The 23088-nt window shown below is 47.6% G+C and overlaps 1 protein-coding gene across 4 annotated transcripts in view; it reads left to right on the forward strand.

Moving 5' to 3' along the window:
* Positions 1 to 23088, forward strand: part of LOC123761800 (uncharacterized) — a 653931-nt gene that overhangs the window by 356234 nt on the left and 274609 nt on the right. For all 4 annotated transcript variants that reach the window (XM_069330457.1, XM_069330459.1, XM_069330458.1 and 1 more), the window contains one exon: positions 18581 to 18759. In XM_069330457.1, the coding sequence (XP_069186558.1) occupies positions 18581 to 18759 (179 nt within the window). The remainder of the gene's footprint in view (positions 1 to 18580; positions 18760 to 23088) is intronic.

Genomic DNA, 23088 nt, shown 5'->3' on the forward strand with positions numbered 1-23088 from the left:
GGGCACATTCGTGAATGAATTCTTCTTTTCGTCAAGATGATAACCCCTGTTTCGGCTTCTTCTGGTTTACCTTCTCAGGCTCGTGGGGTGGGCGACCAAGCCCCCGAGTCGGTCCGTATTGGAAGACCGGGCTCTGTAGCCTCCGCTGCATTGGGCCCCGACCTTGCTCCTCCTTTGGCCTCTCTGACTCCTTCCCCTGGCTCCCCTCCCTCTGTGGTTGGGTCGAGCCCCAAGCCCCCAGTGGTGACTACCTCGTCCCCTGGCGCGGCTCCTTCTCTAGTTGTAACTACTGCGCCTTTTAACCCCTCTCTCTCTGGGGGTTCTCACCGCCGTCCTCGTCACGGCCGCCCTCGCTCGATTCCTTCCAGTTCTGCTACCTATCAAGCCTTGTTTGGTCCCGCTTCGTGGGCCAAATATTTTGATCTCCTCCCTCTTGATTCTGCGCCTCCTGACGATTTCTCCCTCCATCGACATCTCATTGATTCCGTGGATGCCTCCATTACTTTCAACCCCACTCGTCTCGGTACACGTGTCGTTGCTGCTCCTTCTCAGGATGCTGCTTCCCGCTTGACTGCCTTATCCTGCCTTGGCGGGACCCCCGTTCGGGTCTCGAAGAACGCTCAGTTGAATGCCAGTGTTGGCACTATTTTGCTCCCGCCCCATGTTGCGACCGGTGTTCGGGACCTGCGTGACTGCCACGACGATATTCGACATATCCTCGCTGCCCAGGGCCATTCTATTCTCCAAGTGGACACGTTTACTCGTCCCCCTCGTGGTAGTCGCCGTCAGCCCCTCCGGGTTGTGAAGATTACCTTTGATGGTAGGACCCTTCCACCCTCTGTCATTCTTGCTGGTGCCAGGTGCTCTGTCCAGGAGTACATTCCTTCTCCTCGGCTCTGCAACAAGTGCTGGAGGTTTGGGCATGGTGCCCTCCGCTGCTCCGGGACTGTCTCTCTCTGTCCTTTGTGTGGTGGCGAAGGTCACTCAAAGTCGGAGTGCGCTTCTCCCCAGGCTCGTTGCCTCAACTGCGGTGAGGCCCATCCTACCTTCTCCCGTACGTGTGTCCATTACAAGCTTGAGGCAGCCATCCTCAACTTGAAGCACCGGGAGCGTTTATCTTTTCCTGAGGCGAGGCGCCAGGTTCGCCGGCTCCCGCCTTATGCTAATATCTCTTATGCTCGCGTGTTGCGCTCTTCCTCTCCTCGTCCTTCCCGCCTTCCTCAGACTCACAACCGTTTCCGGGCCTTGGACCCTGATGCCCCCACTGCCCCCTCCTCTGTCCCTTTGGGTTCTCTCCCGAAGGATCCTCCTCCTGGTCCTCTGGGGTTCCCCTTCCTTCTACCCGGTCTGTCGTGTCTTCTGTGTCTTCTTCCTCGTCCCCCTCCGATCCTCCTTCCCATCCTCTTCCTCCATCTATCGGCTCTCCCCACCGCCTGTCGGTGCGGGCGGATGTCCATCGCTCTCCTAACGGCCGTCGTGTGTGCTCTCGTTCGGCTTCTCCTGTTGAGACACTGGAATCCGTTGCCCGGTACGTAGTTGTTGGGACATCGGTCTCTTTAAGTCAGAAGCGTAAGCCTGGCTCCTCTCCTTCCTCTTCCCCGGCGGGTAAGAAGGCTTCGCTTTCTTCCTCAGCTCCTCTTTCTGGCTCTGTTGCTCCTTCCCCTCCCGTTTCAGTGCTTGCGCCCCCTGTTCCTGCTATGGAGGTTTCTTTGGCCCCTGCTTCCCTTTCGGTTGCTGCTCTTGCTGGGGTGCGCTCCCCTCTTTCTACTCCCCCTCTTCCTGCTGCTGTCCTTGACTGCTCCTCTCCGTTGTCTCCTCCTCTTCCTCCTCCTCCTCCTCCTCCGGACCCTGCCCGCCCACCTCTGATCTGTTCTCCCGTTTCCTTCCCTCCGTCTTTGCTCAGTTTACCCATGCCCCCTAACCCTGACTTTGCTGGCCCTGATCCCGACCCTGATATTCTTTAACGTGCTCTGTTGCTCTTTCGCCTTTGTTTCTTCCTTGTTCTCTGTTTTTGTCCTTTCTCTTCTCGTCGTTGTCCATTCTTCAATGGAACGTTCGAGGTTATTACGCCAATTTCCTCGAACTTCAACTTCTGATTTCGCGGTTTTCGCCCCTTTGTGTCTGTCTCCAGGAGCCAATGCTTGGTGCTCGTCCTGGTCGTTTTCGTGGCTATTCCTTTCTCTCCCCCCCCCCCAGCCATTGCTGGGGCTTCTAATTCTTCTGCTCTCTTGATTCGGGCTGATGTTCCCTTTGTTCCTTTACTTTTTCCTTCGCCTCTCCATTGTTCTGCTGCTCGTATCTTTGTGGGGAAATGGTACACAGTTTGTTCCATTTATCTCCCCCCGAGTGTCCCGCTCTCTCTTCCTGATTTGAAACACCTCCTAGACTCCTTGCCGGAGCCTGTGCTCCTGCTGGGTGACTTCAATTGTCGTCATTCTCTTTGGGGTGACGTTCTGACGAATACCCGGGGTCGACTCCTTGAGCCGTTTCTCCTCTCTTCTTCCCTGTCTCTTCTGAATTCTGGTGAGCCCACTCATTTGGACTCTCGGACTTGCACCCTTTCTTGTCTTGATCTTTCTCTCTGCTCTTCTTCTCTTTACTTAGATTTCACGTGGCAGGTTCTTGATGACCTCCATGGAAGTGATCATTTCCCCATCCTTGTTTCCTTTTTCTCTTTTCGCCCTTCCCTCTCTTTCCCTAGGTGGCAGTTTGCTAAGGTGGACTGGACCCTATTTTCCCTCAGTGCTACTCTCTCTGACCTCTCCCTTCTGCCCCTCTCTCGCGCTCTCCTCCTTTTTCATGACACTGTCTTCAGCGCTGCCCTCCGCTCTATTCCTCGCTCTTCCTCTCGGGGTCCACGGAAGTGCGTTCCCTGGTGGAATGCAGACTGTGCTCGGGCTGTCCGCTGTAAGCGTGCAGCCTGGAAGAGGCACCGCCGTAGGCAGACGACCGATTCTTTTCTTTTCTTTCGGAAAGCGAGTGCGGTGGCCCGTAGGGCCATCCGTACGGCTAAACGTGAATGTTGGGCATCTTATGTCTCAACAATTACGTCCGAAACCCCTCTGGCCCAGATCTGGAAGCGTATCCGCAAGATAGCGGGTAAGTTCGTTCCCGATGTTTCACCGGTCCTTCACCTCCATGATACTCTTGTGGCGGACCCGTTGCAGGTCGCTTCCGAACTGGGTTCCCACTTTTCTTCTGTTAGCTTTGGTCTTCATCTTCCCCAATCTTTCCTTCTTCGTAAACCTGTCCTTGAGTCTCGTCCTTTAGATTTCTGCACTAATCTTCAGCTTCCCTATAATGATCCCTTCTCTCTCTCTGAACTTCGTTCTGCCCTGGCCCTCTGCGGTTCTACGGCGGCGGGCTCCGATGGTATTCATTATGAGATGCTTCGCCATCTCCCTCCGAGCACGTCTCAGTATTTACTGAGTCTGTATAATCGGATCTGGGAGTCGTCGTCAGTCCCTGAGGACTGGCTCGATGCCGTTGTCCTCCCTGTTCGCAAACCGGGGTTTCTGGGTACTTCCCCTAAGGACTTTCGCCCTATTGCTCTCACAAGTTGTGTCTGCAAACTCTTTGAACGTATGGTTAACGTTCGTCTGATGTGGTTCCTGGAACACCATCACCTCCTCTCCCCTTCTCAATTTGGTTTCCGCAAGTGCCGCAGCACGACAGATGTCCTGGTGAACTTGGAGGTCTATATTCGTACTGCTTTTGCTGCGAAGACCTCCGTTGTTGCCGTCCTTTTTGACCTGGAAAAGGCTTACGACACCACTTGGCGTTATCATATCCTATCTCAACTTCATTCTTTTGGCCTTCGTGGTCATCTCCCTCTCTTTCCTCTCTCGTCGTTCCTTTCGGGTGCGCCTTGGTACCGCTCTCTCTCCCTCTTTTCAGCAATACGAAGGTGTGCCCCAGGGTAGTGTTCTGAGCACTACTCTTTTTCTGGTTGCCCTCAATGGTCTTCTTTCCTCTCTTCCTTCTGGTGTCTTCTCCGCTCTCTATGTCGATGATCTTACCCTTTGTTGTCAGGGTGATGATTCGCCTCTCCTTCAACGCTGGCTTCAACTTGCAATTGATGCCGTGTCGTCTTGGGCCACAGGTCATGGCTTCAAGTTCTCTACTTCTAAGACTTGTGCCATGACTTTCACGCGGAAACGGGTTGTTCTTCGTCCCTCTTTGTCACTTTATGGTCATCCCCTTGAATACAAAGATTCCGCGAAGCTTTTGGGGTTATTCCTTGACACTCGTTTGTCTTGGTCTCCCCATATCTCTTACCTCCGTGTTGAGTGCTCTAAGGCCCTTATCCTCCTTCGGGTCTTGTCCCATACTTCTTGGGGGGCAGATAGGCGCACTCTCCTTGCTTTACATTCCTCTCTCGTCCTGTCTAAGCTCGATTATGGTTGCCCTGCTTACTCGTCTGCTTCTCCTTCTACTCTTCGCCGTCTTGATGCTTTGCACCATACTGGGTTGCGCCTCAGTTCTGGTGCCTTTCATTCGACTCCCATCCTTAGCTTGTATGTTGACACTGGCTTCCTGTCTCTCCAGGACCGCCGTGATCGCTACTGTCTTCGCTATCTTGCGCGGTCCTTGCAACATCCTTCCTCTCGCCTCTGTCGTGCTTTAACTTTTACCCCTCCTGTGGTTCCTGTTCCTCTTCACCACCTCCCTCTTTCTGTCCGGTTATCTCGCCTACAGGATTCTCTTTCCGTTCGTATTTCTGATGTTTCTCCTCGTGATGTTCCTTCTTTGCCCCCGTGGAGGGTCCCTCTTCCGCGGTTTTGTACATCCTTGACCCGTATCACTAAAGCTTTTACCCCTCCTACGGTTCTAAAACGCCTTTTCCTCGAGCACTTTTCTTCTCACTCCCGCTCCGTTTCTGTCTTCACCGATGGGTCTAAGTCAGCGGACGGTGTTGGCTACTCTGTTGTTTTTCCTGATCGCACTTATATGTGTCGCTTGCCTCCGGAGACTAGCATCTTTACAGCGGAACTTTATGCTATTCTCTATGCTCTTCGTCTCCTGCTTTCTCGTTGTCAGTCTTCCTTTGTGGTTGTTGTTGACTCTCGTAGTGCCCTCATGGCTCTCGGGTCCTTTAATCCGGTTCATCCAGTAGTTGTCGAGATCCAGCATTGGCTGTTTCTCGTTCACAGTAAATTTAAGTCGGTTGAGTTTTGTTGGGTTCCCAGCCATATTGGTGTGTCTTTAAATGAGCGTGCGGATGCTGCTGCCAAGGAAGTTGTCCGCTCTTGTCCCATCTCTCGCAAAGGCATTCCGTATTCCGACTTTTACCCGGTTATCCATTCCTCAGTCCTTACCCGTTGGCAGGCTTCTTGGTTGTCTGTTACTGGTAACAAGTACTCTTAAATGTTGTGTTTCCTCGTGGCCGTCCTCCTTCCACCGTAACCGGCGGTGGGAAACAGCTCTGGCGAGGTTGCGTATTGGCCATACTCGCTTAACCCATGGTCACTTGATGGAGCGCCGCCCTGCTCCTTATTGTCCTAGTTGCATTGTCCCTCTTACGGTCGTGCATGTCCTTCTTGAATGTCCTGACTTCTAGGATGAGCGTGTGTCTTGCTTTCCGACCGCCCCTCGCGGTCACCTGTCCCTCGATAGAATTCTTGGTGACTCGGATACTTTTGATATCGTTCGCCTTATGCGTTTTTGTTCTCGTATTGGCATCCTTGGTGATATTTAGCGCCCTCTGATTATTTTGCGTATTTGATGGTGCTACATAGCCTTCCCGGTTTGGTGCCTTCTTTTGATAATTACTTACTTACTATCGTAAGTAGGGGCAATTGTAAGTCGAGGTGCCACTGTATCGCATCCATGTATTTAAAAGCAATTCTGAAGATAGAAAGCGTGGCATAGGCTCCTTGCACAATATTCTTTATGTGGTATTCAGGTGATAGTTTTCTATCTATGTAATGTAATGTGTGTAGGGAGTCGGTCGGCCGAGCGGACAGCACGCTGGACTGTGATCCTGTGGTCCCGGGTTCGATCCCGGGCGCCGGCGAGAAACAATGGGCAGAGTTTCTTTCACCCTATGCCCCTGTTACCTAGCAGTAAATAGGTACCTGGGTGTTAGTCAGCTGTCACGGGCTGCTTCCTGGGGGTGGAGGCCTGGTCGAGGACCGGGCCGCGGGGACACTAAAAAGCCCCGAAATCATCTCAAGATAACCTCAAGATAGTAATAGTTCTGTGTTTTCTATCTAGAACTACCCCTAGATCTCTTTCTTTATCAGAATTCTTTAACGATTTCTCACATAATATATAGGTTGTGTGGGGTGTATGTTCTCCTATTCCACATTTCATAACATGGCATTTATTAACATTAAATTCCATTTGCCAAGTTGTGCTCCATATACTTATTTTGTCCAGGTCATCTTGAAGGCCATGACAATCATCTAAGTTTCTTAAACTTCCTATTATCTTAGCATTATCAGCAAACATGTTCATATAATTCTGTATACCAACTGGTAGATTATTTATGTAGACTTTAAACATCACTGGTGCAAGAACTGAACCCTGTGGTACTCCACTTGTGACATTCCTCCAGTCTGATACATTGCCTCTCATTACTGCTCTCATTTTTCTATCAGTCAGAAAATTTTTCATCCATGTTAGAAGCTTACCTGTCTCCCTTCCAATATTTTCCAGTTTCCAGAACAACCTCTTATGTGGAACTCTGTTGAAAGCCTTTTTTAGGTTCAGATAGATGCAGTCAGCCCAACCATCTCTTTCCTGTAATATCTCTGTTGCTCGATCATAGAAACTGAGTAAATTTGATACACAGGATCTTCCAGATCGAAAACCATATTGTCTGTCTGATATTATATAATTTCTCTCCAGGTGCTTACCCATTTAGTTTTAATTATTTTTTCAAATATTTTAACTATTACACTTATCAATGATACAGGTCTATAATTAAGGGGGTCTTCCCTGCTTCCACTTTTGTAGGTTGGAACTATGTTAGCCTTTTTCCACACATCAGCTACAACTCCTGTAAACAGGGATGCCTGAAAAATCAGTTGAAGTGGAATGCTGAGCTCAGGTGCACATTCTTTCAGAACCCATGGTGAAACTCCATCTAGACCAACTGCTTTGTTCTTATTTACCTCCTTGAGCATTTTTTCCACTTCGTGTCTAGACACCTCTATGTGCTCTATGTTGTTCTCTGGAATTCTTATTGTGTCTGGTTCCCTGAAGATTTCATTTTGTACAAACACACTTTGGAACTTTTCGTTTATCCTTTAAATGGCGCATAGCTATATACCACTTGACACCCACCGGCGCATACCAAAAAAAAAAAAAAAAAAAAATTTTTCTTCCTAACCTGTTAATTTGTGTTCACTGATCACGGGAAAAATAATAAAAAAATCCTAAGTGGCATATATTGCCCGCTATAGAGCGGGGAATTCTGGCAAAAAATAGGCACTGACTCAATATTCGTCCCAGGCGGTCTGTTGATCGCCAGCTGTCAGGCCGGAGTTGCCACAAAGAGATAATTACCTAATTATTTCATTGTCTGTGATTGATTTTTCGTAGTTTTTTTGCTGTAATATTATTCAATAGTGTGCAGTGTGATATATTTATATAATAAAATGAGTGAATCACCACTGTACTCATAAATATGGTGTGCATATTGTTGATTCAATTATATTCATCAAACAGTGAACAAATACTTTGTTGGTTATTACACTACATACACAGGTTATATATAAGTATATGCATGTTTTGTTCACCATAACTGTACATCTAAGCTTGTATGGTGAGTAAAGGCACAAAGACGTAGGACCTCACACAGTCAGCTGATGGCTGCCGCCCTCAAGGCCAGACGCACTAATATTTCTCCTACAACAATACTGTTTGTGGTGCTATTACGCTATATACACACATTATATATAAATATCTACCTGTTTTATTCACCATACTTGTACAAGTAAACTGGTATGGTGTCCAAAGACCATCGTGGTCACCAGTAAACAACATGGTAAGTCCTGTAGACGACACTCCTCCCTCACCAAAATGGCGGCTCCCAACCTACTCATCTCGCTGTTTATACCCTCTATACACACGTTATATATAAGTATCTACATTTGTGTTCACCATAGCGAACCACAAAGCTGGTATGGTGAGTGCAGTCAATAAAAGGTGGCCACACAATCAGAAGAGATCGCCACCACCCTCCCTCCCACAGCATTACTCCTCCCTCCTTGGCGCACAGTGCTAAATATCACCATAATCCTGCTATTATCAGAACCCTGGTCAGTTTTATCACAGTCAGGGGTCTTCTGTAATAATATCATCGCTACATAATAGCATGAACAAGAATATTATGGCAATTTTAGGCGATGCTGTGGTCACAAGCTGAACAGCAGTGCTGTGAGTTCATGCTGCGTGCGTCAGGTTTGGTTGCTCACTCAATACTGAGGCCAATAACACCCCGGAGTTTGTCCCACAATTTTTTTTTTTAAATGGTGTCTGTTTACAAGAGCCCTGATGAAGGTGTGGTGAACCCACACCTTCCCCACCTAGGGGAGCCGGTCGGCCGAGCGGACAGCACGCTGGACTTGTGATCCTGTGGTCCTGGGTTCGATCCCAGGCACCGGCGAGAAACAATGGGCAGAGTTTCTTTCACCCTATGCCCCTGTTACCTAGCAGTAAAATAGGTACCTGGGTGTTAGTCAGCTGTCACGGGCTGCTTCCTGGGGGTGGAGGCCTGGTCGAGGACCGGGCCGCGGGAACACTAAAAAGCCCCCGAAATCATCTCAAGATAACCTCAAGAAGATAACCCCGTGTATCCGCGGGCCGTTTAAATCTTGCGTAGTACTCCAAAACATCACATGATGCGATGTGCAATTTACTGCAAGTCGGTGAAAGCATCATATGATGCGATGCGCAATTGAAGGGTTAATGTTTCACACAATCCCTTTTCATTTTCCGTGAATCTATTTCCCATTTTCAACCTCTGAATATTATCCTTTACCTGCAATTTGTTGTTTATGAATTTATAGAATAGACTTGGTTCTGTTTTACATTTGTCTGAATTTCCTTTTTCAAAATTTCTTTCTGCCTCTCTCCTCACTGCCGTGTAGTTGTTTCTCGCATCTTTGTATTGCTGGTATGTATGGGGGTTTGGCCTCTTCCTGTATTGATTCCATTTTTGTGTCTTTTGGTCTCTGGCCCTCCTGCAATTTCTGTTGAACCAATCCTGTTTCCTAGTTCTGCAACTCTGTTTTGGTAAAAAAAATTTGTGCCTTTATCATATATTTCACAAAACTTGACATACATCTCATTCACTTCCTTGCCTAGCATCAAGTCTGTCTAATTATACTCACTAAAAATTTTTCTAAGCTGCCATAATGTCCTCTCCTAAAGTCAGGTTTTTCAATTGCATCAACCTTCTTATTTTCTTCAAACATACAACATACAAGGTTTGTGTGAAACATACCTTGTGTAATTACCTAAGTGTAATTACCTAAGTGTAGTTACAGGATGAGAGCTACGCTCGTGGTGTCCCGTCTTCCCAGCACTCTTTGTCATATAACGCTTTGAAACTACTGACGGTCTTGGCCTCCACCACCTTCTCACTTAACTTGTTCCAACCGTCTACCACTCTATTTGCGAAGGTGAATTTTCTTATATTTCTTCGGCATCTGTGTTTAGCTAGTTTAAATCTATGACCTCTTGTTCTTGAAGTTCCAGGTCTCAGGAAGTCTTCCCTGTCGATTTTATCAATTCCTGTTACTATTTTGTACGTAGTGATCATATCACCTCTTTTTCTTCTGTCTTCTAGTTTTGGCATATTTAATGCTTCTAACCTCTCCTCGTAGCTCTTGCCCTTCAGTTCTGGGAGCCACTTAGTAGCATGTCTTTGCACCTTTTCCAGTTTGTTGATGTGCTTCTTAAGATATGGGCACCACACAACAGCTGCATATTCTAGCTTTGGCCTAACAAAAGTCATGAACAATTTCTTTAGTATATCGCCATCCATGTATTTAAATGCAATTCTGAAGTTAGAAAGCATTGCATAGGCTCCTTGCACAATATTCTTTATGTGGTCCTCAGGTGATAGTTTTCTATCTAGAACCACTCCTAGATCTCTTTCTTTATCAGAATTCTTTAAAGATTTCTCACATAATATATAGGTTGTGTGGGGTCTATGTTCTCCTATTCCACATTCCATAACATGACATTTATTAACAATAAATTCCATTTGCCAAGTGGTGCTCCATATACTTATTTTGTCCAGGTCTTCTTGAAGGGCATGACAATCATCTAAATTTCTTATCCTTCCTATTATCTTAGCATCATCAGCAAACATGTTCATATAATTCTGTATACCAACTGGTAGATCATTTATGTACACAATAAACATGTATATATGTGTATATATAAATAAACATGTGTGTATGTATATATGTGTATGTGTATATACATAATATGTGTATGTGTATGTGTACCTCTCCTTTCGGAGGGGGCTCTGTTCCCTTCTCTGTTGACGGGACGCTGGGGGAGCAGCTTGCTCTGTTGACTCATGGTCTCTGTTGACGCATGGTCTCGCAGTTAGTGGGCGCTTTTGGTTGTCTTCCGTCCTATGGTGGCGGCGGTGGATGGCTTCTTCCCCTTTGGGGGGGTTCAGGGCTGGCGGGGTGGGCTTCTTTCCCTGCGCTTCGTCATGTCATCTTAGTGGGTGCGTTTGGATGTGGTCGATCTGCCCCATCATTCTGGGGTTCCCGTTTGCTCTTTGCAGACATGGGCCTGTCGAATCTGCGGTTCTTCTGGACTTCTTCAGTCTGCGCCCTGGATTCTATGCCCTCATTGGAGGACTGTTGTCTCCTGTCCGGCTTCTGTTGGGGCCGGGTGCCTGGATGGTAGCCCTGGGCCTCCAGGTCACGTCTTTGCACGTTCCTCTCCAGTTTTCCGGGACTGGCACAGTTGGTGGTGGGGCTTCAGGCTTGCCGCTTTTGTTGCCTTCCCTACTTTGTAATTGGCATTTGGTGTATTTTTGCATCTTTACCGGATCTTGGTGCCCGGTCTGAGTCTGCTTGGGATTCGGTGTCTTGCCTATCTCAACGACTGGCTGGTGTGGGCTCCCAGTCAGTCCGCTTGTCTGCTTGCCAGGGGTGTGGTTCTTTCCAGATCGCCGGGTTTGGTTTCTTGGTGATCTGGAGGCCATTCCATCTGTTTCCATCCCGGGTTCGGACCTGGCTGGGCCTTGTTTAGGGCTCTTGGGCCGCTCCTTATCTTTCCCTCCAGAAATGTTGCTGCGGCTGTGGTCCCGCCTTTGGCTGTTCATGAGGGGATCCCGAGTTGCTCTGCGATTGCTCGAGCAGTTGTGCGGGAGTCTGAACTTCGACGTGTTGGTTTGCCTGCGGGGTCGAGTTTGGCTTCAGCATTTGTTTGGTTCCTTAGGAGACTCCCCTTCCGCCTCTCTTGCAATCGTTGAGTTCTTTCCTCTGGGGATCTTGTGTTGGTGCTGCGTCACCAGCTCACTCTTTGGGGTTTTTGTGGTTCCGTGCCTTGGCACCTCCCCGAGCCTTCGCTCGATGTGTTCACGGACGGGTCATCTCTCGGCTGCGGCTTTGTGACCAGTGCTCACCAGGTCGGCTGGGGATGGTAGGGTCTGTCCGTCCGTCGCGCTCACAGCACGGTTCGGGAGTTCGTGGCTATTTGGTTTGCGCTTCGGAGGGTTTGGGTCACTCGGTGCTCTACCATTCAGCTCCATTCGGACTGTTCTCTGGCGATTCTTTGCCAGAACCACAGGGTTTCTCTTAGGTGTTGACCTTTGGGGTTGTTTCCTTAGAGTGGCTCGTTTCCTTGATTCTCGGGGTTTGGCTAACCATGAGGTTCATGTCCAGGGTGTGTCCTGCGTCCTGGCGGTCAGCTGTCTCGGTTTATTCCTCTGTTCGCGGATTGGCCAGTCGTCGCTGACTTGTTTTGTTGGCTCTCCCAGACGTATGGACTCCTGGCCATGGACGTCTTCGAGTCGGTGTGGTCTAGGCGTCACCTATTTTATGTGGCGTCTTTACCTGCCTGTGAGGCGTTCACGGTGGAAGCTTTTCGTCAGGACTGGTCAAGGTGGGGTACTTGTTCCTCTTCTCCCTGTCCAGCTGTTGCTTCGGGTTCTGGCTCGGTTGGAGCCTTTCCCACGAGAGTAGTCCTTAAGGTTCCTTGGTGGCCGGCCAAGTTTTATTTTCAGACGCTGCTTGATAGGTGTCCTAACCCAGGGCGTTTTCCCGCGGCTCCGCCTCTTTCGGCAGGTCGGATCGGTCCTGTTCGTAACTGGATCGGACTTCTCCTCGGCTCTTCACGTCTGGTATTTTGACATGGGTATCGCCATCTCTGTGGTGATCAGGTGGCATTGTTGACGGTGTCCCACCTGCGAGCTTCATCTTAGTTACAGTATGACATTCCTGGTGTTTCTTTGCACTTTTTCTTGCTCTTTGTAGGTTGTCTTCTCTTTCGTATCAGGTTGTCTTGTCCTTTTTACATTTTCAAGACTACAGTTATTTGATGTTTCTTACTGTCGCCTCGTTTTGTGCTGCGCTGGCGGAGCCGCTCCGGCTTGCGTTCGGGATGGACGTTACATCTGCCCCGTTTCGTACGCTTTCTCGTGTTTTGTTTCACCTCCGGCCTGCTCATGCGTCGCTTGAGCCGCCCTGGTCCTTGATCAGGGTGCCTTCTTATGTTCTCCTCAGTTTGTGGTAGCCCCTTCGGTTCAGGTTTCTGCTCTTTGGTACTGGTGGTAGGTCTGATATTTGTAGCCTTTCTCCGTCCTGGCGACGGTCGAGACGGCTGCTTTCCGGAGGGGTTCTTGGGTTATTGATGCTTGATTGGTTTGGTCGGGGGTGTGTCCTGTGTTGTCCGGTTGCGTTTTTTGCCGTTACCTGCGTACCGTATATGGGGATGCGCTTTTGGTTGATCCGGTTCCCCCTTGTTCTCTGTTTCTGGGCTCGGGTCTCCCAGGTCGTCCACAGAGTTTTTCAGTCTTCCAGCCTGTGGTCTGTCCTTGCGCCCGTGCTGTCCGGACATTTGCAGCTTTTGTTGCTGTGTTGGTGACGTCTAGGGCTCATTTCGCGCGCAGGGATTTGAGGGTCGCACAGGTTCTTAGCCGCACTTTCTTTATGCGCGTCTGCTCCTGTGCGTTCTTGTTGCCTTGGGTCGCAGGTTGCAGCCTGTTGTCTCGGCTTCGCGTTGCGGAGTTTGTGGCGGCCGCCTCCAGAGTTAGCTCTTTCTTTTCCTTCTCTTTGGGTATGAAGCTCCAGGGAGCCGTAGGGGCTCCCCACAGAAAACCAGCGTTGAATGTAATGAAACACCATTTTCTGGGTGAGCCCCGGAGGCTCCCTGGCAACCCTCCCTCCCACCGGTCGGCGTTTTTTTTTCACGTTGGTTGAAGCTTAGCTTCCGAACTGAAGCGAGGCAGCCGGTGCGGTAGGTTCGTGGCTCCCCCCTCCCCCTTTCTGGATGGGCAGGGTTGCGCGGACGATCGGCATGGCAGTAAAGTGTGATGTTTGCTTGTTTCCTTGGGATTGTAGGGAGTTTCTACCTCTCTCTCTTCGGTTTTTTGTTTTAGTTTTTTACCATGTGGGATTTGTTTTGTTATGCCTACCTTTCTGGGTGCCTAACCCCGGTCGATGGCAGATAAGGAAAACCCCAACCTCAAGGGGGTTTTCCAGGGACTTTGCTCCCTGAAACCTCCCTGAAGGGGCCAGGTTCTGGTGCTGGTCCCTGGTAGGTCTGAACTCCTAAGCTAATGTCCCGGTCTAATATAACATACAGTAACCTGATAAGCTCCAGGGAGCTTCCGGGGCTCACCCAGAAAATGGCGTTTCATTACATTCAACGCTGGTTTTTTCCTGTTAGCATTGGCCTCTGGGGGTCGGGTCGGGGAGCTTCATGCTCTCCTCTGGCTCAGGGGTTTCTGCTACTTCGGTCCTGGTGCTAGGTTTGTTCGGTTGCAGCTGTCTTCTTCTTTTCTTGTGAAGAATGAGACTGCTGCTTTCCGGAGGGGTCCTTGGATTGTTGATGCTTGGTTGGTCAGGTTGGGGGTACATCATGTGTTGTCTGGTTGCGGCTCTCTGCCATTATTTGCACGCCACGGCTTTGATGGCCGGGGATGCTCTTTGGGTTGACATGGTTTCCCTCCTTTCCTGTTCCCGGGCTCGAGTTTCCCAGGTTGTCCGCAGGGTTGTTAAGTTTAGCCAGCCTGCGGTCTATGCTCATGCCCAAGACGTTCGTAAGTTTGTTGCTCTGGCTGCTGTCTTTGGCAACATGTCTTGGGTTGGCATTTGGGCATGGGGTTTTTGGAGGTCGAACAGTGTCTTTGCCGCTCGCTACCTTGTCAATGTCCCTGGACCTGGTAGGGCCTTCATTGCACTGGGTCGGTGGTTGCAGCCAGTTGTCTCGACTTCTCGTTGAGGACTGAGGACAGACCACCGCACGGGTAAGTCCCTGTTTTTCCTTGTCTTTAGGTAGTTAGCTCCGGGAACCGATGAGGCTCCCCCCAGAAAATGGTGTTTCCATACTTTCCACGCTGGTTTTATTATTGAAACCACACCTGTTCCATTTGTTTCTCTGAAATCTTTAAGCTTGATAGTTGCACATGCCCTGAGGCATTATGAATACAATGGCAACTGGGCCTTACTAAGCTTAAGACTACATAAATTCACTGCATTTGTTCCTCGCTTATCATCAGTCACAAAAACCAAAACTATGTTAGGAGTGTGAATCCCAGTTTAGTGATCCTGTAGACATCAGTCATATTGTTTTTTCTTTGATGCATCTCTTGAAGTTGTACTGTAATACAGGGATGACTATTGTCATCTATAATATTAAAGCCTTTTAATGAACCGCTAATGCCCTTTACATAAAGATTAAATCTATGCACAGTTACATCATGTGTATTAATGAATAAGTTGTTGGTTCCATGGAAATAACTATGTATTGAATCGATGATCTTGGCCATACTGTACCTGTAAACTACAGTCTATATAATAAAATGATGGACTTGATACAGCCTTAACCACATAACTGCGCCAACCGAGTATTCTCGGTCGGTGGGAAACTGCGCCAACTGAGAAAGATTTCTTTTATTTTTTCGTACCCATTCTAAATGTGTGCGCAGTTGGTTGTGTATGAAATGGACTCTTAGGACCTCCAGTGAGAGGCAGCCATCTTGGAAAAAATTCCCAGAATGCCCTAGGGCTGCTGGCTGGGTTAGTACTGAGTGAGTCATCATGGGTGGCACACGCGCCTCTGACTGCCATACACCTGTCCGATGCGGTGTTGAAAGACCGCGCTCTGTTGGTGAAATTCAAACCTTATTGTTTGAAGAACATAAGGGTCATAATATTGGTGAAGCTAGGCGCAACAAGGACCTAACACAAAGGTCGGATGCAAGTGATACAGCACCAATGAAGACGATACAGCGAGCGTATCCAGTTGTAGCTCTGAGTGCCACCCTTGCCCAACTATGCTATCTCTAATATATGTAGATGATGCATAGATGAATCATTTTCTGCATTCAGTGATGATGCATCTGATTCAAGTAGCATAGATGAACAGTGTTAGCGGCTTCCATGGTGGTGTTTTCCATAGATATTTTCAAGAATAGCTGAATCTGTTCTTGACTGACTGACACTCTTTGAGGATGGCTGAATCTCTTCGTGTATGGGACCTTACAAAGCAATTTTTTCACGACTACCTTACAAATTGAAATTTATCTTTTCCTAGAATCTTTTCAAGGCTACCTTACGCTTTACAAGCTTGGCTACATACCACCTACAGGTACTAATGCCAAGGGTGCATTATTTGCAAGCACACAGAACGAAGAAACAGGAAGAGAAAATCTATCTGTACATGGTGCAACGAGAGCGAAGTCACGCTGTATACCATGGACTACTTCATTAATTATTACTCACTTCCGAAGTACTGAGTAATTACCTAAGTGTAGTTGCAAAAATGAGAGCTACACTCGTGGTGTCCCGTCTTCCCAGCACTCTTTGTCATATAACGCTTTGAAACTACTGACGGTCTTGGCCTCCACCACCTTCTCACCTAACTTGTTCCAACCGTCTACCACTCGGTTTGCGAAAGTGAATTCGCAAAGTGAGTAATTACCTAAGTGTAATTACCTAAGTGTAGTTACAGGATGAGAGCTACACTCGTGGTGTCCCGTCTTCCCAGCACTCTTTGTCATATAACGCTTTGAAACTACTGACGGTCTTGGCCCCCACCACCTTCTCACTTAACTTGTTCCAACCGTCTACCACTCTATTTGCGAAGGTGAATTTTCTTATATTTCTTCGGCATCTGTGTTTAGCTAGTTTAAATCTATGACCTCTTGTTCTTGAAGTGCCAGGTCTCAGGAAATCTTCCCTGTCGATTTTATCAATTCCTGTTACTATTTTGTACGTAGTGATCATATCACCTCTTTTTCTTCTGTCTTCTAGTTTTGGCATGTTTAATGCTTCTAACCTCTCCTCGTAGCTCTTGCCCTTCAGTTCTGGGAGCCACTTAGTAGCATGTCTTTGCACCATTTCCAGTTTGTTGATGTGCTTCTTAAGATATGGGCACCACATAACAGCTGCATATTCTAGCTTTGGCCTAACAAAAGTCGTAAACAGTTTCTTTAGTATTTCTCCATCCATGTATTTAAAAGCAATTCTAAGGTTAGAAAGTGTAGCATAGGCTTCTTGCACAATGTTCTTAATGTGGTCCTTAGGTGACATTTTTTCTATCTAAAACCACCCCTAGATCCTTTTCTTTATCAGAATTCTTTAAAGATTTCTCACATAATATATAGGTTGTGTGGGGTCTATGTTCTCCTATTCCACATTTCATAACATGACATTTATTAACATTAAATTCCATTTGCCAAGTGGTGCTCCATATACTTATTTTGTCCAGGTCTTCTTGAAGGGCATGACAATCATCTAAATTTCTTATCCTTCCTATTATCTTAGCATCATCAGCAAACATGTTCATATAATTCTGTATACCAACTGGTAGATCATTTATGTAGACAATAAACATCACTGGTGCAAGAACTGAACCCTGTGGTACTCCACTTGTGATATTTCTCCATTCAGATACATTGCCTCTGATTACTGCCCTCATTTTTCTATCAGTCAGAAAATTTTTCATCCATGATAGAAGCTTACCTGTCACCCCTCCAATATTTTCCAGTTTCCAGAACAACCTCTTATGTGGAACTCTGTCGAAAGCCTTTTTTAGGTCCAGATAGATGCAATCAACCCAACCTTGTCTTTCCTGTAATATCTCTGTGGCTCGATCATAGAAACTGAGTAAATTCGATACACAGGATCTTCCAGATCGAAAACCATACTGTCTGTCTGATATTATATCATTTCTCTCCAGGTGTTCTACCCATTTAGTTTTGATTAGTTTTTCCAATATTTTGACTATTACACTTGTCAATGATACAGGTCTATAATTAAGGGGGTCTTCCCTGCTGCCACTTTTGTAGATTGGAACTATGTTAGCCTTTTTCCACACATCACCTACAGCTCCTGTATGCAGGGATGCCTGAAAAATCAGTTGAAGTGGAATGCTGAGCTCAGGTGCACATTCTCTCAGAACCCATGGTGAAACTCCCTCTGGACCAACTGCTTTGTTCTTACTTAACTCCTTGAGCATTTTTTCCACTTCGTCTCTAGACACCTTTATGTGCTCTATGTTGTTCTCTGGAATTCTTATTTTGTCTGGTTCCCTAAAGATTTCATTTTGTACAAACACACTTTGGAACTTTTCGTTTAGTGTTTCACACATTTCCTTTTCATCTTCCGTGAATCTATTTCCAATTTTCAACCTCTGAATATTATGAGTATGTAATATGAGTGTGTAATAAAGTGTGTTACTGTGTAAATAGTGTGTGAAACTGTACATGTTGTAACTTTAATGATTTTTTAACAAGTAATATTACAACAATAAACATTTAAAGTGGACACATTACTGACACATGTATCACAGTTCCATGGAACATTATAAACGTTCTACTGTATACATATTGTAAAGGACACAAATATGCATCGTATACGATAAAAAACAACAAATAAAACCGCATTAGAAATACATAGAACAAATCATTGAAAATATATTTGAGGCAACACCCGGTGCTTGAATGTCTTGCGCGACCGTGTCTGGGCATGTCACGCACCGGCGACCAGGCCATGATGACGTCACAGTGCACCATGTCCACGTTCTCACAGCCAAAGTAAGGGGAATTTGGTATTTATTTTTACAAAGACATGTTCAGGGAAGGGAATTTATCATTTTACGAAGAAAAAATAATTTTTTGGAAACACTTTTTTTCATGCGCACGGGGAATTTCACAATAAACTCGGCGCAGCACGGTGGTTAATGAAAATAACAAAGAATAATTGTATCTAAAGTTGAGAAAAGATTGTTCAAAGTACAGTAGCTACTATTGATAAGAAAAAATAAGTTGAAGAGATTTCAAACAAAATTATTAGGTGGTAAAATTTTGCATGAATAACAATAACTTGGTTGACTTTCTTTGCTATAGGTAACATTGTATGTTTTTCTCCAAAAGGTGGGGAAGTTGAAGGGTTGTGTGAAGGGCGCTCAGGTTTCCTAACAACACGGCCTGAAGATGACCACTTGCGTGATGCCAATCTTCCTCCCATTCTTGTTCCATTTGGAACTGTGTCTACCACCAGTATTGTTAAGAATCTGTTTCCAGAAGGACTTCCAAAGATAGCCATTCAAAAGGTATTTATAAAGCATATTTTTCAGCATTTTTATCATTTTATTTTTATTATATGCTATTTGCAGTTGTATAAGTGGTATATTTAAGCTTAATGTCTTTTTCTATTTTCAATCATATACCATATTATTTTTTTCTGGGGGGGGGGGAGCCCCTTCGGCTTCCCAGAACTATCTAGGCTGATATGTATATCATTAGACTTTGGCATCAGTCAGTGTGTATGGGGTTCTAGGCCTACCGGGGACCACGAGCCCCCTCAGAGAGGCACGAGGAGCAGTGGGCTATAGAAATGCACATATGATTTGGAGCATTCTATGTCTGCCATCGACTGGGCCAGGCACCAGGAAGGTAAGCGCCTCAAAACAAACCCCCTGTTCTGGTTAAAATGACTAAAAGTAGACAAACGAGTGGACAAAACTCCCCAATTGAAAAAGAGCAAACGAACATGACGTTACAAGAGCCGCACCGCATGTCTACCCAGCTCCCACTCTCCCCTGAAGGGAAAAGGGGGAGCCTCAGACCCACCACACAGGCGATCCACCCTCTAGTGGATCCAAGAGGACGTTGTCCTCTTGCAGGGTTTTTCTTTTTGTTTCTGCCTGGTGGGGGGTCTGCCTTGTGTCCCTTTCCCCCAGTTGTATTAGGGTATTGACCTCCGGTTCGGTGGTACCCCCTGCTTGGCCCCCGTGAGTGGACACGTCCCAGTGGTTCAGTTTTAGAAGTTTATTAGTAGACTTGGACACCGAATAGCAGTACCCCGTCTGGGCTTACCCTTAGCGATACCAGCCTTGGGGCCCTGGGAATCCCCGCAGGGGGCACATGAGGTCCAATTGATGCGACCTTCTTTGTCCCCTCTCGTCTTGTGCAAGTTTGAGATTTACTCTGTCCCATTGTCTCAGGGCAACACTCATTGTTTTTGCCTCCGTCATGCTGCTTGTTGGGTCAGTAACACCTTCATCCCGGAGTCCTGCGAGCATTGTTGCTTGTTTGTAGGCACCAACTGCATATCCACTTTGTGGATACTTCTAAGTACTATTCTTCTTTGTGCATTGGACAGGTGTTTGCATCTCTTTATTACTGCATTATCCCTCAGTTCCAGTTAATAGCAGCTGTTCTCCTTATCAACAAAATGTTCTTATTTTTAAAAAAGTTAGTCTAAAATCCATTTCTGAAAATATTGGGATGAAACTTTCACAACGCTGAAGTCAATAAGTTGGAGATTTGTTTAACATTTAATATTAATTTTCACATAATTCAAATATTTTTCTGTGGAGAGTCCCTTCGGCTCCCTGGAGCTATATCGGGCTGACGTGTATATATTAGACCGTGGCTAATATATATTAGATTTGGGTGTACTCATGTCGGAAGACCTTACCTTTAAAGAACACAATAAAGTAGCCGTCACAACTGCAAGAAAAATGACAGGTTGGATAACAAGAACTTTTCACACTAGAGATGCTATACCGATGATGATACTTTTCAAAATGCTTGTGCTCTCTAGAGTGGAGTACTGCTGCACAATGACAGCCCCTTTCAAAGCTGGAGAAATTGCTGACCTGGAGAGCGTGCAAAGATCCTTTACTGCTAGAATCCACTCAGTAAAACATCTAAACTATTGGGACCGACTAAAGAGCCTAAATCTGTACTCCCTTGAGCGCAGGCAGGAGAGATACATAATAATTTACTCATGGAAAATATTAGAGGGGCTGGTCCCAAACCTGCACACAGAAATAACATCACATGAGACCAGAAGACATGGCAGGATGTGCAGAATACCCCCGTTGAAAAGCAGAGGTGCAACTGGTACTCTGAGAGAGAACTCTATCAATATCAGAGGCCCGAGACTGTTCAACACGCTTCCGCTACACATAAGGGGCATAACTGGCAATCCCCTCAGTGTTCAAGAGAGAACTGGATAAGCACCTCCAAAGGATACCTGATCAACCAGGCTGTGACTCATACGCCAGGCTGCGAGCAACCACGTCCAACAGCCTGGTTGATCAGTCCAGCAACCAGGAGGCCTGGTCGATGACCGGGCCGCGGGGATGCTAAACCTTGGAAGCACCTCAAGGTAACCTCAAGATAATGTAGGTGGCAATGGTCAATCGAAGGAGTTCTAGGACTACCGGGAACCAGAGCCAGAACCTGGCCCCCTCAAGAGAGGCATGAGGAGCAATGGCCTAAAGACACCCCCGTGTAATTGGAAGCAGTCTTTGTCTGCCATGTACCAGGTCAGGCACCCAGAAAGGCAGGAATTTCAAAACAAACTACTGCTGATTAATCAATTGCAATCCGAAAGCCGAACTAGCAACAGAACTCTCCAATCAAAACCAAGGAAACCAGTATGATGTCACCCCAAACACCGCGCATCCGTCTGCACAACCCCCCCCCCCTCCCTGGGAGGGGGACAGAGGGGTCCCAGAGCTCCACGCCGGCAACTGTCCTCAGTTCACAGGCTGTTGTGAGGGCGAACGGTCGATCACCTCTGGCTCCATCCTTTGAGCAGTGCTGCAGTGCAGTGGTGGTGTTTCATTTTTGGTATCGTGTGAGCCAGGAGTAATACAAGAGTACTGAGGCTGCATGCACCTTGGGACGCCTTCCCTAGGTGCCCTATAAGTACTGCCCTTGCTTCAGGGTTATCTTCCCTGAACCGTTCAGGAACTACCTCCGCGTGATTCTGTTGTTGCTCGGTGATTGCCCGCCCTTGGGGGTTCTGCTGGGGTGTTTCTAGCTCCTTTTTTCCCGTGAGTAGGAGGTAGTTTCGTCGCTGGCAGGGGTACGAGGTATTGTGCAGCTGTCTCATATATACGCATAGCGACCGGTTCTGTTCACCTGGAGACGTTGTGCTTTTGCAGGGTTTTTCTTTTATTTTGTTTTGTTTTGCCTGGTGGGGATCTGCCAGGTGTGGCGGTAGGACCACTTGTATAATTTTGGTGGCCCTCCCCTAGGTTCCTGTGCTTGTAGACGTTGCAGGAGTTCAGCTTTTAGTTTGTTTGCTTGGTAGCTCTGGGATAACCAGTTAGCAGTACCTCGCCTGGGCTTTCCTTAGCAGTTAGCCTAAGGGCCCTGGAAACCCCCTTGGGGGCTCAGTGGTCCGATGGAAGAGACCCCAGAGTGCCACCTCGCCTTGTGCAAGTCTGAAGGTTGCTCTGTCCCCTTGTCTTTGTTTCCGCCATGCTGCTTGTTGGGTCAATGACACCTTTGACCCATAGTCCTGTAAGTGGTGTTCCTTGTTTGTACTCCAATTCACCCAGTCCACTGACATTGTTATTAGGGTGCAAGCAGCGTCGGCGTTGCATGCAAAGTTTAGGTTGCTGCAACGGGCAAGGTTAGTTACCTTTCCGGATGCCCCGCAGCTGCCCCGCTTTGGTTATAGGGACCTTGACTTAGGGGTGTTAGTCTCCTCGACTTTGGTTTCATCTGCTACCCCTAGTCCTTTCCCTGTTGTGGTTCATCCTGCTCCCTTTCCCCCTGCTTCCGGCTCCCAAACATCTGAGGGTTTCAGAGTCAGGGCAGGGTTTTCCTGGTGGTGAGTCTAAGGCTGCTTTTGGAATGCCCCTTCCGGATTAGTGGGAGAGGCATTCGAGTCTGTTTGTCCTGCTGGAGCCCTTGGGCCATGCCAGCAGGCCCCCTTTATCCCAGCTTTTCCGGTGGACTCTGCCTTTTCTCCAGAGGCAGAGGGTTTGGAGGACATCTCGGCCTCAGGTCCTGACCTCGAGGTTCCCGGGGCTGGGGAGGAGTTGACTTGGGGTGCTTGGGTCCCGTTTAACCCCGCTTGTGTGTTGGTACCCTCGATGCGGGGCTTGTTGTTACAGGGGGGGAGGGGTTTTCCTATCCCCCTCTCCCTGTACGAGTTTGATATGGGTGCGACTCCTCCGCGGGTTCAATTCTGGGACCCTTTGGGTTCCTCGGTTCCCTCCTTCCAGAGGTTTTTGGCTTCCCACATCACATCAAAGGTGGCGCAGGAAGCCCTTGCAGCTTACCTCTCGCGAAACCCGGATTACGCCTTGGCAATGGATCCTTCTTCTTTTGAGTTTGGCTCCTCGTTTTCCTTCTGGATGCGTTACAAGGTGCCGGAATCTTCCTGGCTGGCAGACTGCCCTTTCTTTTCTTTGGGGGTGTGGCATGCGTTCTGTCAGACCCATGCGCTTGAATGGCGGGAAGTGTCTACGGTTGTTCAGGTTTACCTAGGGGGCAAATTTGAGCATCTCAATGCGTGTTTGCTCGCCCCCGTACTTCCTCATGATGTCAGTCAGATTCAGCTTCACTTGCAAGTTCCCTCCCTTTCAGCATCCGTGGTGGCCGAGGATTGAAGCGCCCGTGGGCATTTGGCT

The sequence above is a fragment of the Procambarus clarkii genome, chromosome 24, assembly GCF_040958095.1.
Source record: "Procambarus clarkii isolate CNS0578487 chromosome 24, FALCON_Pclarkii_2.0, whole genome shotgun sequence".
NCBI classification, from domain to species: Eukaryota; Metazoa; Arthropoda; class Malacostraca; order Decapoda; family Cambaridae; genus Procambarus; species Procambarus clarkii.